This window comes from Bos mutus, chromosome 18 (assembly GCF_027580195.1).
Source record: "Bos mutus isolate GX-2022 chromosome 18, NWIPB_WYAK_1.1, whole genome shotgun sequence".
In the NCBI taxonomy this organism is placed as follows: Eukaryota; Metazoa; Chordata; class Mammalia; order Artiodactyla; family Bovidae; genus Bos; species Bos mutus.
This window is the reverse complement of record NC_091634.1, coordinates 6,957,229-6,971,813: the sequence shown is the minus strand read 5'-3', so window position 1 is coordinate 6,971,813 and position 14,585 is coordinate 6,957,229. Positions and strand designations below refer to the sequence as shown.

The window sequence follows — 14,585 nt, the reverse complement described above, 5'->3', positions numbered from 1 at the left end:
GGGTAGATTCTGTGATGGGTATGCAAACATGCTGTTAGGGGTTGATTTTGTCCTGGAGCAAATGAAAACGGACACCTTCTATCAGCAGTTGGCTAAAGCTGGGCAGAATAAATCACCTCTCCCAGAATCTGGATGTTTAGACAGGAAAGACACAAGGAACATCTTGGAGGAAAGTCCCTGGAAGGCTGTAGTTCCTCTGAGGTTTGATAACAGCTTCCTCCCGGATTCTATGGGCTGCCTCAGTGACCTTCCGATTAGTCCTGAGGCTTTAATTAGTCAAGGCCAACTACAGCAGGTCTCCATAACCCCAACAAAGACCACAGAGGACAATGAATGCCACAGGTGTCTACTAGTGGTCCAATCATCTCTGGCCAAGAGGCAAGAGCTCCTGGTTAAGACAGCCATCTAGTCAGTCAGCAAAAATCAGTTGAGCGCCTGCTGTGAGTGGGGTGCTGGGGACAGCCATGAACGAGACAGAGCTTACTTAGCCTCATGAGCTCATGTAGTGGATGAGAGGCGCATTCACTTCCTGTCAGTGCTGTAACGGCGACCACAAGATAGTGGCTTAAATAAAACAATGCAAATGTATTATCTTAGAGCTCCAGAGATCAGAAGGCTGCAGTGGGTCTCACTGAGCCAAAACCAAGCAAGGTGTTAGGACTTCCCTGTGGTCCAGTGGCTAAGATTCCAAGCTCCCGTTACAGGGTGACTGGGTTCAATCCCTGGTCAGGGAACTAGATCCCACATACTGCAACGAGGATGTGGTGCAGTCAAATTATTTCAAATAAAATGAAGATGTCAGCAGGGGCTGGGAATTTGTCTCAAGGGCACTTGGGAGCCAGAGAGAGTTTGTAAACAGAGGAGAGGTGGGCTCAGCTCGGGTTAAAAGACACACAGACGTGACATACGGTGACAGGTAAAGTACTATAGAGTAGAAGCAGCTCGGGGCACTCTGGGAGCCCAAAGGAGACACCTTTCCCAACTTAAGTGTGTGTGTGTCTGTCTGTATATGAAGTGAGGATGAGAGATGGCAGGAATCTCCACAAGGCAATTGCCATCCTCATTGAGTTTTTCCCCCGGCTTTATGGAAGTATGATTGACAATTAAACATTGTATATATCAGTAGTTCAAGTCTACAATGGGATTTTTTTTATGCACTGTGAAATGAGTATCACAGTTAACACATCTGTCACCTATTTGTGGTGAGGACAAAAGATCCACTTTCAGCTACTTCTCAGTATATAATCCAATCTTTTTTTTTTTTTTGCCGCACTGCCTGGCATATCGGATCTTAGTTCCCCAATCAGGGATTGAACCCACACTCACTGGACCATCAGGGAAGTCCCTATTTTTTATTTTTTGAGGGACCTTCACACTTTTTTCCATAGTGGCTGTACCAAGTTACCAAGCTCCACAATCCCCTCTCCAACATTTATTTATTTTATTTATTTTGGCTGTGCTGCCTGGCTTGTGGGATCTCAGTTCCCTGACCAGGGATTGAACCTGGACACCAGCAGTGAAAGCACCAAATCCTAACCACTAGACCACCAAGGACCTCCCCCTCTCTGTCATAACCTGTTAGCCAACCTAACAAGTTATGTGAGGTGATAATCTCACCATGGCTCTGATTTGTATTTCCCTAATGAATAGTGATTGCATTGAGCCTTGAAGGGCAATGAGCATCTAATTAGAAAAGGTGTGGGGTGGGGGAGGTGGCGGGCAGGGAGCATCCCTGGCAGAGGAAACAGCATGTGCAAAGGCCCAGAGATGAGAAACAGCTTTGAGGGAACTAGCGGCTTCAGTGGTGGCGCCACCAAAATACTTCCTCATCCATGGAACCTATGAATGTGATCTTACTTGGAAAATAATCCTTGAAGATGCAAGTAAGTTAAGGATCTCAAGGTAAGATATCCTGGGTTATCCAAGTAGACCCTGTATCTAAATACAAGTTTTTTTTTATAAGAGACAAAAGAGGAGGACTTCCCTGATGGCTCAGTGGTAAAGAATCCGCTTGCCAAGGGGACACAGGTTCAATCCCTGGTCCAGGAAGGTCTTACATGCCATGGAGCAACAAATCCCGTAGCCACAACTATTGAGCCTGTGCTCTGGAGCCCGGAAGCCACAACTGCTGAGCCCAGGTGCCACAATTACTGAAGCCCAAGTGCCCTAGAGCCTGTGCTCCGCAACGAGAAGCCACCAGTGAGAAGCCCACACACTGCCACTAGAGAGTAGCCTCCGCTCTCTGCAACTAGAGAAAAGCCCATGCAGCAATGAAGACCCAGTGCAACCAAAAATAAATAATTCCAAAAGAGAGACAAAAGAGGAGAGGACGAGGAAGAGCAAAAAGCCATGTGAAGTTGGAGACAGAAGTTGAACTCAATTTTTTGCCTCCTTCCCTGAAAGTTGAAGGTGAGAGGTTGGAGATTGGAAGTGAGAAGTTTCAGCCCTCTAGTCATGTGACTGGACTTTCTGGTCCTGCCCAGCCCCCATCCTGAGTCACCTCATTAGTGTAAACTCAGATGTGGTCAGGGAGCCCTTCTTAATAACAGAGACACGCCTATCTGGAAGTTCCAGGGAATTAGGGGTTGTCACCCAAGAAACAGAGCCCAGGAGCAGGTGCATTATCCAGTATATGACAACAACGCAGAGGGGGCCAGGATCCTTTTGTTCATTCATTTAACAAATATTGATGGAGCACCTGTGAGCCAGTCATGGTTCTAGGTGCTGGAGATCCAGCAGGATGAACAGATACTGTGGTCGTCCTGGAGTTGAAGTCCTAATGGGGACAACTGACAATAAAGAAGATAAATGAACTGCAGTGGTGTGTCAGAAGCTGATAAGTGACAAGGGAGAAAGCAAAGCTCATGTGCGTGGGAGTGCTGGGAGGGGGTTGCGACTTGAAAAAGGTTGGTTGGGGAAGGCTTCACCTTGTGTATTTTTAAAAAAAATTTTTTTGGGGTTGCACTGGGTCTTCATTGCCATGCTCTGGCTTTCTCTACTTGAGGCGAACAGGGGCTCCTCTTCACTGCAGTGCGCGGGCTTCTCATTGCCGTGGCTTCTCTTGTTGCAGAGCATGAGCTCCTGGCACACAGGCTTGAGCAGTTGAAGAAGGCGGGTTCGGTAGTTGCAGCTCGCCTTTGCATCGTGTATTTGAGCAAAGACCTGAATGAGATCAGGTTGAGCCATGTGGGTATCTCGGGGAAGGGCATTCCCGACTGAGGGAACAGCCAGTGCAAAGGCCCTGGGGCAGGAATGTGCCTGCCTCAGGCCAGTGTGGCCGGACTGGAGAGAGGCAGGAGGAGAGACCAGCTCTGTTTAGGCCACAGTGAGGACTTGGACTCGTGTGGCAGGTGCGCGGGTAAGGGGGCAGCGTGGAGCAGAGGAGGGAGGTGAGGGGACTTAGATCTTCACAGGCTCCCTCAGGCTGCACATGGAGAACAGACTGGCAAGCGAGGGCTGAGGCAGGGAGGCTGGTAGGGTGAGGAGGAAACGATTTTCAGGTGGGTGACGGTGGTGGCAGTGGCGGGGGTGAGATGCGGTGGGATTCTGAACACATTTTGACGATCAGCCAACAAACTTGCTGATGGATCGGACTGTCAGTGGGCAGTGAGAGGCAGACGGAGTCACAGGTCCCCTCCAAGGCTTTGGGCCCGAACACCTGGAAGGTTGGAGCTGTCACTTACTCCCTGTGGAAGGAGATGGGGGTTGGAGAGTGGGGGTGGGGTTTCAAGGCAAAGGTGAAGGGCTCAGGGTGACCTCCTCCTTTCCCGAGCTGCGTTGATTCTAGCCAGAGACAGATCCACGTTGGAGCCCCCGCGCCACATTCACTGTGTCCCACCCGGGCTATCAACCCAAGCTCAGACCCCTTGAGCGTAAGTCCCGCTAAAGCGCCCTCTGCGGCGTCAGCTGCCACCTGTCACCACCAGGTGGCGCCCCTTGCACCAGCCCGATCCACCCCAGCTCACTCTCCCCCCAAAATTTCCTTTCACTTTCGATCTTTGGCTGTCACCCGGCGTGGCCCCTTCCACACCCAGCTGGGGCAAGCCTGGTGCGTGAGGAGAAATGGACTCCGGGTCCCCGAAGGGCGGGGCCGGGGTCCCCCTCCTGGGGCTGAGCGCAGACGGCGGGGGGTCGGGTTCCTGGGTCCCTGGCCTGAGCAGAGTTGCGGGCACCGGACGTCGGAGTTCTTAGAAGGGGAGATGAGGAGTTTTCACCGTAACTGTGCTTTACGCAGGAAGCCCTATAGAGTAGGAGGCGGAAACTTAGCCACATCAAAGGACCGAGGGAGGGGCGGGGAGGTGAAGGGGCGGGCAAGGAAGGGGCTGGGGTGTGGGGGTCCGAGACTCGCTCTTCTGTCCCTTCCAAGATCCGGCCACAGGCATGAAGGGCCCCCGGCAGAAATGGTAGTGCTGGCGCCAGCCTGGAGCCCAACTGTGCGTATCCCTTGGGGTTAAGGTGGGGGAATGGCAGTGTCAAGATGGGCAGAGCTTAGAGGGGAGGTGGACAGAGTTGGGGTGGACACGAGTGGGGAGATGAACAGGGGTGGGGGGAGATGGACAGAGTTGGGGTGGTCAGAAGTGAGCAGATGGACAGAGGTGAGAGAGATGGACAGAGGTGAGAGAGATTGACAGGGGTGGGGGAGATGGACAGGGGTGGGGGAGATGGACAGAGGTGGGGGAGATGGACAGGGGTGGGGGAGATGAGGAGATGGGCAGGGGTGGGGAGATGGACAGGGGTGGGGGAAATGAGGAGATGGACAGGGGTGGGGAGATGGACAGGGGTGGGGGAGATGAGGAGATGGACAGGGGTGGGGAGATGGACAGGGGTGGGGGAGATGAGGAGATGGACAGGGGTGGGGAGATGGACAGGGGTGGGGGAGATGAGGAGATGGACAGGGGTAGGGGAAATTGACACAGGTCGGGGGACGTGGACAGAAGTAGGCGAGATGGACAGGGGTGGGGGGAAGAAACAGGGAGATGGGGGCAAATGGGGAAGATAGGACTCAGATCTAGGGAAAAACAGGAGAGATGAGCATGAAAAGACAGAGGAATGGGCAAAGATGAGAAAATCCTGGGCAGAGGTGAGCAGAAGTGGAGAGAGATGGGCTGAGGTGCGGAGATGGGAGGTGAGACAGACAGAGCGGGCAGAGGAGGGTGAAAACTGGTCAGCACGTGTCCAGAAGCAGAGAGATACAGGGAAAGATGGTCGGAGGTGGGCACACAGGAGCGAAGCGGAGGAGGGGCTGAGAAGCGGGAAAGCTGGAAAGGGGAAAGAGGGAAGAGAGAACAGGGGGCTGCCGGAGGCAGCCTCCACGAGGGAGGGGGGCGTGTGTGGAGTCCATGGAGCCCCCGCCCTGCCCCGCCCGCAGACCTCCCTTCTGCTGCTGCTGTTACTGCTCAGCCCTGGCCTCCAAGGGACCCCCGACTGCTCCTTCCGCCACAGCCCCATCTCCTCCACCTTTGCCATCAAGATCGGCAAACTGGTGAGCGTCCCTGTTCCCAATAGGAGCCCGAGGTGCTGTCTCTGGCTCTGACTTCCCCCTGTCAAGAGTTTCTGTAGCCCCCTGCCTCCTCCCTCTGGGTTCCCATCCGTCGTCCGTCCCCCTATTCTTGCCCCCTTCGCTATGGGTCTCTGTCCCCCTTTCTCTGGGTCCCCATCTCCCCACCCTGGATCCCTGCCCCCTTCTCTCTGGGTCCCCGCCCCCCCTCTGGGTCCCGGCCCCCCTCTCTCTGGGTCCCCGCCCTCTCTCTCTCTGGGTCCCCGTCCCCTCACTCTGGATCCCCGCCCCCTCACTCTGGGTCCCCGCCCCCTTCTCTCTGGGTCCCCACCCCCTCACTCTGGATCCCCACCTCCTCTCTTTGGGTCCCCGCCCTCTCTCTGAGTCCCCGCCCTCTCTCTCTGGGTCTCCGCCCTCTCTCTCTGGGTTCCCGCCCCCTTCTCTCTGGGTCCTCGCCCCCTCACTCTGGGTCCCCGCCCTCTCTCTCTGGATCCCCGCCCCCTCACTCTGGATCCCCACCTCCTCTCTCTGGGTCCCTGCCCCCTCACTCTGGATCCCCGCCCCCTCTCTGGGTCCCCGCCTTCTCTCTCTGGATCCCCGCCCTCTCTCTCTGGGTTCCCGTCCCCTTCTCTCTGGGTCCCCGCCCCCTCTCTCTGGGTCTCCTCCTCTCTCTCTCTCTCTCTCTCTCTCTGGGTCCCCACCCTCTCTCTCTCTGGATCCCCGCCCCCTCACTCTGGGTCCCCACCCCCTCTCTCTGGGTCCCCGCCCCCTCTCTCTGGGTCTCCTCCCTCTCTCTCTCTCTCTCTCTCTCTGGGGTCCCCGCCCCCTCCCTCTGGGTCCCCACCCTCTCTCTCTCTCTCTGGATCCCCGCCCCCTCACTCTGGGTCCCCGCCCCCTCTCTCTGGGTCTCCTCCTCTCTCTCTCTCTCTGGGTCCCCACCCTCTCTCTCACTCTGGGTCCCCGCCCCCTCTCCCTGGGTCCCCGCCCCCTCTCCCTGGGTCCCCGCCCCCTCTCTATGGGTCCCCTCCCCACTTCTCTGGGTCTCCGCCCCCTCTCTCTAGGTCCCCGCCCCCTCACTCTGGCTCCCCATAGTTTGTTTCCTCCGGTCTGCGCAGGCCTGACCCCGTTTTCTCCCGCAGTCCAAGTACCTGCTTCAAGATTACCCGGTCACTGTTGCCTCCAACCTGCAGGACGTGAGTCACAGACGGGAGGGGCCCAGGATGGAGGTGGGAAGGAGAAATTCAAGATTCACCGCCCCCTTAGGGGCCAGGCTAGTGTGCCCACCAGGCCACCCCCTCCCTGGGGACCCAGGAGTCCTGGCCCCCAGCCCCCTCCGCCCACCCGCGGGACCCAGAGCCTGGGTGGTCTCCCCCCAGGACAAGCTCTGCGGGGCGTTCTGGCGTCTGGTCCTGGCCCAGCGCTGGATGGGACGGCTCAAGACCGTGGCTGGGTCGGAGATGGAGAAACTGCTGGAGGATGTCAACACAGAGATACACTTTGTCACCTCATGTGCCTTCCAGGTCAGCCCTGAACTTGGGGGACAAGTGCGGAGAGCCTGATGCTTTCCTAGGGATTGGCAGCAAAGGTCTGCTAGGCCTTACTGGAGGTTTCCCCTTGACTGGGAGCACCCCGAGGGAGGTGGAGCTGGAACCTCAGACCTGCTGGGGCCTGGTGTGGGAGGTGACACTTCTCTAAGTACTGGAGGATGCCCAGGGGTAAGGGCCAAAGGCATCAATTCTGCTCATTTCTCAGGCCCTGTTGAAGGATGTTGCTAAGAGGTTCTTACCCCTAGCAACAGGGAGAAGGAGGGGACCCTAAACACCCTCCTGATCCAGGTCTGACTGGGCCTGGTTGTTAGCAACCAGGGGGAGCAAAGGTCCAGACTCTCCATGAGACCCAGGCCTCACCCTTGACCTGAGGTGACGCTGGGGGTGATGCCGTGGTGACGTCTCCCTCCCGTGCCCCCAGCCCCTTCCCAGCTGTCTTCGCTTCGTCCAGGCCAACATCTCCCACCTCCTGCAGGACACTCACCAGCAGCTGGAGGCCTTGAAGCCCTGGATCACCCACCGGAATTTCTCCCGGTGCCTGGAACTACAGTGTCAGCCGGGTAAAGCCTCCCACTGCCCCCAAGCCCACGGCCCCACCCACTCCTCACCCATTCCACTCAGGGCTCCCATGGGCTGTGTGACTTGGGCCTGTTTCCCCAAGCTCACCCCCCTCTGGGTCTCAGTTTACTTGTCCCTGAGAAGGGAATAACCAGCCTTGCCTGTTTCTCTGAGGCAACTCTATCCCATAGAAACAGAATGAGAGTCACATGTTTGAGTGTAAATTTCCTTATAGCCATGTTTAAAAAGTTTAAAAAGGTAAATTCACTTATTTTTCAGGATTTTTAGTGTTTGTTATTTTTTAGTATGTTATAGGTGGGTTTATTTTTAAAACTTTTTTACATTGGAATAATTACAGACTCAAAGAAAGGGGCAAAGAAATGTACAGGAAGGTCCTGGACACCGTTTACCCAGCCTTCCCAGTGGTACATTTTGCTTGGTAATGTTAATTACAGCACAAGAAATTGACATGGGTGCAATCCACAGAGTTTTTCAGAGTTTATCAGTTATGTATGCATAACTGCAGGCATGCATGTGTGTGTAGTAAGTAGTGTGTATCAGCTGCTGTAACAAGGTACCACCAACCAGGTGATTTAAAGACTAAAAGTTCATCCTCTTGTAACTGAGGAGTCAGCAGGACTGGCTCCTTCTGAGGGCTGTGAGGGAAGGATCTGTTTCAGTTGTCTCCCTTGGCTTGTAGATGGCCAATTTCATGTTCGTGGTGCTCTCCCCCATGCATATCTCTGTGTCTAGATTCCACTTTCTTATAAGGACACTAGTCATATTGGATTAGGGCCACTACTAACCATCTCATTTTAACTTGATCACATCTTTGAAGACCTGATCTCCAAATAAGGTCACATTCTGAGGGACTAGGGACTAGGATTGCATCTTATGAAAAACAAATTTTTTTTTTCTCCTGGCTGTACCACACGGTTTGTCGGATCTTAGTTCCTCAACCAGGGATGGGCCCCGTGCCTCCTGCAATGGGCTAGGAGTCTGAACTGCTGGACTGGACTGCCAGGGAAATCCCTGAGTTTGCATAACTTGATCCTCATTCCCAAATTCCCACCTCTCTGCCCTGGCAATCAGTAATGCTATTTAATTTAATTCTCATAGTTTTATAATTTTTAAGATAATTATTTCAAGCACAAAGAGCCCTTTAAAAAATAATTTTATTTACTTTTGGCTGCTCTGGGTCTTTGTTGCTGTGCGTGGGCTTCCTCTGGTTGCTGCAAAAGGGAGCTCCTCTTCCTTGCGGTGTGTGAGCATCTTATTGCGGTGGCTTCTCTTGTTGGGGAGCACAGACTCTAGGCCGGAGGGCTTCAGTAGTCTTGGCACACAGACTTGGTTGCCCTGCAGCATGTACTGAACCTGCATTAGCAGACAGATTCTTATCTATTGCACCACCAGGGAAGTCCTCCTTTTTTTTAAAAAAGGTGTGTGTGTGTGTGTGTGTGTGTGTGTGTGTGGCTGCGCTGGGTCTTCATTGCAGCACATGGGCTTTTGGTTGGTGTGCAGGCTTAGTTGTCCCTTGATGTGTGAGATCTTAGTTCTCTGACCAGGGATGGAACCGGCATCCTCTGCATGTTAAGATGAATTCCTAACCACTTAACCGCTGTTTGGTGTTCATATTTACATGCATCACTAATTATCCATTCAACTAAGTTTTACTAACCATCTCCTTGATGCTTGGCATTGGAGACACAGCACAGAACAAGACCAAGTTTGTGTCCATGGGGCGCTAACCTGCTGATCAGGGAGACATGATAAACATGTAAACATATAAATAAACAGGAAAGTGTCTGAGTGTAATGAGTCCTATGCAGGCACATTAAAACGGGGTGGTGGAATCATGGCTTGAAGTGGTCGGCTGGAAAGTCACCGAAAGTTGCAAACCAGGGAACAGGTAGTGCAAAGGTCCTGAGGCAGAAACCTGCCTCCCTGTTTAAGTAATCAAGAGGGAGCCCCAGTGGCTGAGGCCAAGTAAGCAAAGGGGAAAAGGTGTGGAGTGAGGGTACAGAGGGAATAAAGGGGGCCAGCTCAAGTGGGGCCTAGTGAGCTATCATGGCTTCATACAGAGTATCTTTCATTGTTCTATTATCTGTCCATTGACTCAGATATTTAATTTATGTAAATTAACTATTTGGGCTTCCCTGATGGCTCAGCCTTAGAGTCTGCCTGCCGATGCAGGAGATTTGGGGTTTGATCCCTGGTGCCTGGAGAAGGAAATGGCAACCCACTCCAATATTCTTGCCTGGGAAACCCCATGGACAGAGGCGCCTGGTGGGCTACAGTCCTTGGGGTCGCAAAGACTCGGACATGACTTAGTGACTAAACAACAACAGTAAGAAATATTAGGTTCTGGCAATGTCTCCTGTCACCCTCCTGGACCTCATAGACTACTGGGGGAAGAAAATGAATATATAAATCAATAGGTAAGCACTAGATACACGTTTGTCCAATTCTAAAATGCAGGAAATTTCCTGGTGATCCAGTGGTTAGGACTCTGCACTTCCACTGCTAGGGGCCTAGTTTCAATCCCTGGTCTGGTCAGGGAACTAATATCCTTCATGCCTCAAGGCCAAAACAAGTAAAATGATATATTTGAAATAAAGAATTATTGGGACTTCCCTGGCGGTCCAGTGGTTAAGACTCTGAGCTTCCAAAGCAAGCAGCACAAGTCTGATCCCTGGCTGGAGAAGTAAGATCCCAAATGCCACCCAGTCAATAAACAAACAAATAAAAGTAAATAATAAAAATATTTTTAAAAAATTTATAGGGTCTGGTTAAACAAGTAAACAAGCATACCAATTTAAAAAAGTTATTAGTGACTATTTTTTTAAATATACTTTTGGCTGTGCGGGTTTTCGTTGCTGCCCTTGTTGTGGGGCTACTCTCTAGTTTTGGCGTTCAGGCTTCTCATTGCAGTGGTTTCTCTTGGTTTGAAGCATGGGCTCTATTGCATGGGTCAAGCAGTTGTGCCCAGGGGCTTAGTTGCCCTGTAGCATGTGGAATCTTCCCAGACCAGGGATGAAACCCACGTCCCCTGCATTGGCAGGTGGATTCTTAACCACTGAACCACCAGGGAAGTCCTATTAGTGACTTTAAAAAAATCAATAAAATGCAACCTTACTATGTGCTAGGCACTGTTCTAGGCACTTTCTGTATATTCACTCACTTAATCTCTGTGACAACCTTATGAAGTCGGTATAATAATTATACCCACTTTATGGATGAGGTGACTGAGGCCCAGAGAAGTACACAGCCTACCCCCACCCCCTCCCCCAGGTCACACAGCCAGCACCAGGCAGGCCTTTTTTTTCCCCTTCCCTGGCCTGGCCCTACTTCTCAGTCACCTGACCTCTCTCCTGGCAGACTCCCCGACTCTGCTGCCCCCAAGGAGTCCTGGGGCCTTGGGAGCCACGTCCCTGCCGGCCCCTCAGTCCCCTCTTCTGCTCCTCTTGCTGCTGCTGCTGCTGCCAGTGGCCCTCCTGCTGCTGGCCACTGCCTGGTGCCTATGCCGGTGGAGGAGGAGACGGAGGACACGCTACCCTGGGGAGAGGGTGAGCCAGCAGGGTGCGCAGAGTGGGTGGAGAGGGTCCAGGGGGTGACCGGAGGTGGTGGATTCCATGGGCGGCACGGTACCCTGCCCCTCCCATCCCCAGGATGCTCTGCTCCTGCGGCTCCTGGAGGACCCTGGACTTGTTGATGTGGGGGCCATGGGGGTGGGGGATGACAGAGTGGAAGCAGGGAAGTGGTGGGCTAGCTCTGGATGTAAGAAGACCCCTCATGGAGGGGGACAGACTGGGACAGACAGACTGGAGGCCAAGGAGGAGGCCAGGTGAGCGTCCAGGAAGAGAGGACAAGGTCTGAGCAGGGGCTGGAACAGGACCACGGGGTGGAGAGGAGGGGACAGGCAGAGTCAGGGGTCAGGAGGGACGGGGCTGGAGAGTGACAGGCTTGATGGGGTCGAGGGGAGAGCAGGGAAGGGGAAGGGGCACAGGCAGAGGACGCTGGGTCTGGCCCAGCGGGAACCTGGGAGGAGGAGGGACAGTCCGCATTCGGCATTCTGAACAGTGAAGCTCAGCGGGCCGGGAGGTATTTGGATACAGGAGTCTGCAAGCCAGGAGAGAGCCGCCTCCAGGAGCAGGGTCTGCAAAGCCCTCCAGGTATGAAAAAGCTCAGGTTATTCTAGCAACTTTGTCCAGTCTGGGGGTGGGGTGAAAAAAAAAAACAAAAGCAAAACGGCACTGGGAGATGTTTGAGGTTACATCTTCCTTACCTCAAAGGTAAGGAAGAGAAGCTGGGGCTTCCTACCCTGGGGAAGCAAGAAGCCTCCGAGGCGAACCTGGGAACCGGTTTGGGGGTGGAGGTGGTTACCTGAGGGAGAAAGGCAGGGAGGGGCCCGTGGGTTCCTTAGTGCCCAAAGGAAACACTTGGCAGCACTCGCTCACCTGTTGTGTGCCTCAGTGCCTCCGGCCTTGTGCTGGAGCTTTCTACAAATTAACTCACTTAATTGAGAAACTGGTGGCCATTATCCCCATTTCCCCTTGGCGGACACCGAGGCTCAGAGAGGTCAATCATTTGCTGAAAGTCACACAGCTCCTGAGTGACAGCCAAGATTGGACTCTCGGCCCTCTGATTCCAGCATCCGTGCCTTTCATTCTTCTGCCTCAGTTTCCTTATCTGTACAATAGACTCATAATCATCCTTCATGCTAGAGTTGTCAGGAGGTTAAATGAAAGGACCACAAAAAAACCCCCTAGAGCAATGCTGTCCATAGGAAACAGAATACAAGCCACACATGTGACTTTAAATTTTCTAGTAGCCGCATATATTTTTTAAATTTTTAATTGAAGTATAGCTGATTTACCACATTGTGCCAATGCATCTTTTTAAAAGTAAAAACAAACAGGTTACCTTAAAGAATTTATGTTATTTCACCCTGTGTATCCAAAATCTTGTCATCTCAACATGCAATCAATACTTTAAAAATTTTGAGATATTTTGACATTCTTGTTTCCATACCAGGTTTTCAGAATCCAATGTGTAATGCGATGCTCACAGCACATCTCAATTCATATGAGAAACTTTTATTAGAAATACTTGATCTGTATCAAGATTCCATGAAACTTACAGTTGCATAAGTAGATTCCTATACTCAAGTTCTTTGAAACCTACAGAAGTTTTCCAATAACTGGATCAAGGAACAGTTTCTAAATTCAATGATTTTTTTTTCATTTCAGCATTTGTTTTGGACAGTACTTTTTGGTTTTGAGATACAATTTTCTATTGAGAAATTGTTCTCTTATCCTTGTCCCTTTTCATACCCTGTTTTCCCACGCTCCCAATAAACACACTATTAGTTGAAGCTTAAATTAGATGAAATGAAAAACTAAGTTCCTCAGTTTTGCTGGTCACAATAGGAATGCCCAGTTTTCACATGGGGCTGGTCTCAAGGGCTGTCTTGGAAAGCACAGATCTAAAACGTGTTCATCATTGCACGAAGTTTTCTTTGACAGCAATGCCCAAACACACAGTGAGTGCTCACGGTGAATGGAGTTGTTTTCGGGCATTAAGTCTATACTTGAGCTTGTACCCTGAGCTTCTTACTTTCCCCTCCTCTGTCCATGGAACCTCAAACAGCCTAGTGAGTCATCTATCATCCCCTTTTACAGCGGAGGACACTGAGGCCCAGAGAGAGCAGTCACCTGCCAGCGGACACAGAGTCGGAACTTGGAGGAAGTCAGCTAGAACCTGGTCCTTTCCTTGGCCACCCTGCTCCTGTCACTGTCCCCCCGGGATGGAGGCAACGCCAGCACCCACCATCGGCTCCCCCTTCCCCACTTTGTACAAAGCCCTTGTCCCCAGGAAATTGTATATAAATCATCATTTTCTACCAGCTCTGGCCAGGTTTGTTTGTGGATGGGACACGGTGTGTGTATGGGGCCGTTTGGGTTCGGGTTTGGTTTTTCAGTTAATGCAGTGTTTCATTCAATACCTATTTTCTGAGTCCTCCCGGGGCCCAGGGCCAAAAGAGGGCAATGCTGGGACCCAGACGTGAGTCGGAACCAGCCCTGCCCTCTCAGGATTCCTGGTTCAGAGGGGAGAGACATCGGCACCAGAGAGCCCCAGTACACGATGACACACGCTCTAATGGAGGTGGCGTAGGCACTGTGGGAGCCCCCAGGCGGTACCTGAGCCAGCCTGAGCGATATCAGGGAGGTTCTCTAAAAGGAAGGACTCAAGCCAGATTTTAGAAAACGGGATGGGGGTGGGGGTAGAGGGGACGGCAGCCTAGTCAAGGGACACTGTGAAGGCAAAGGCTTTGTCCAGAAAATCCAGAAAGTGAGAAGCTCCTTTGGGGAACACTCAGGCATCTAGAGAAGGAAATGGCAACCCACTCCAGTATTCTTGCCTGGAAAATCCCATGGACCGAGGAGCCTGGTAGGCTACAGTCCATGGGGTCGCAAAGAGTCGGACACGACTGAGCAACTTCACTTCAGGCATCTAGAAGTCATTCTTTCATTCGCCAGCTCTCAAGCTGAAGACTATCCCCACCTGGGGACACAAGCCCATACACGGCCAGGGATTTAGTCAGATCACAAGTCAGACAGGCACTGGAATTCAGATTTCTAAGCCTTGGCGGAGCGCTGAAGGGCAAGCCCTCCTGGCCCCCTGCAGGCCACCACGTGCCCTGCAGCGCGACTTCGCTTCAGGGGGTAACCGCCTGTCCTCCAGCATTCTTGGCCCCGCCCATCAGCAAGCCGCGGGCAACTCACGCGAGGCTTACCAGCCCCTCAAGAATACTGCAGCGGAGGCTGAAGAGCACCGCCCCCTACCCCACGTGATCTCGCCCGGCTCAGCCATGGCCGCCTAGGCTCGATGGGAACGATTCCGATTGGATAGTCAGAAGATGACCCGCCTCCCGGTGGGGCATTTCTGCGCACGCGGCTGACACTCTGGCCAATGAGAAGACA

At 52.8% G+C, this 14,585-nt stretch overlaps 1 protein-coding gene across 3 annotated transcripts; it reads left to right on the top strand.

Moving 5' to 3' along the window:
• Positions 1 to 3,950: 3,950 nt before the first annotated feature.
• Positions 3,951 to 13,507, top strand: FLT3LG (fms related receptor tyrosine kinase 3 ligand). 3 transcript variants are annotated; one of them, XM_005904988.2, is made up of 8 exons: positions 3,951 to 4,048; positions 4,367 to 4,433; positions 5,369 to 5,482; positions 6,637 to 6,690; positions 6,874 to 7,017; positions 7,520 to 7,604; positions 10,981 to 11,168; positions 13,284 to 13,507. In XM_005904988.2, the coding sequence occupies exons 2-8, from the start codon at positions 4,401 to 4,403 to the stop codon at positions 13,488 to 13,490; spliced, it is 825 nt and encodes a 274-aa protein (XP_005905050.1). In that variant the 5' UTR covers positions 3,951 to 4,048; positions 4,367 to 4,400; the 3' UTR covers positions 13,491 to 13,507. The 3 variants fall into 3 exon arrangements, with proteins under 3 accessions (XP_005905050.1, XP_005905049.1, XP_014336702.1); XM_005904987.3 differs by having other exon boundaries at positions 3,958 to 4,048; positions 7,466 to 7,604; XM_014481216.2 differs by lacking the exon at positions 3,951 to 4,048 and adding an exon at positions 4,065 to 4,247 and having other exon boundaries at positions 7,466 to 7,604.
• Positions 13,508 to 14,585: the final 1,078 nt, after the last annotated feature.

Excerpts from the sequence above, each read along its gene's own strand:
- FLT3LG (XM_005904987.3), top strand. The coding sequence starts at position 4,401 with ATGGTAGTGCTGGCGCCAGCCTGGAGCCCAACT. Across the intron at positions 4,434-5,368 it reads CGCCAGCCTGGAGCCCAACT|ACCTCCCTTCTGCTGCTGCT; the intron begins GTGCGTATCCCT and ends CCCCGCCCGCAG. Across the intron at positions 7,605-10,980 it reads GGAACTACAGTGTCAGCCGG|ACTCCCCGACTCTGCTGCCC; the intron begins GTAAAGCCTCCC and ends CTCTCCTGGCAG.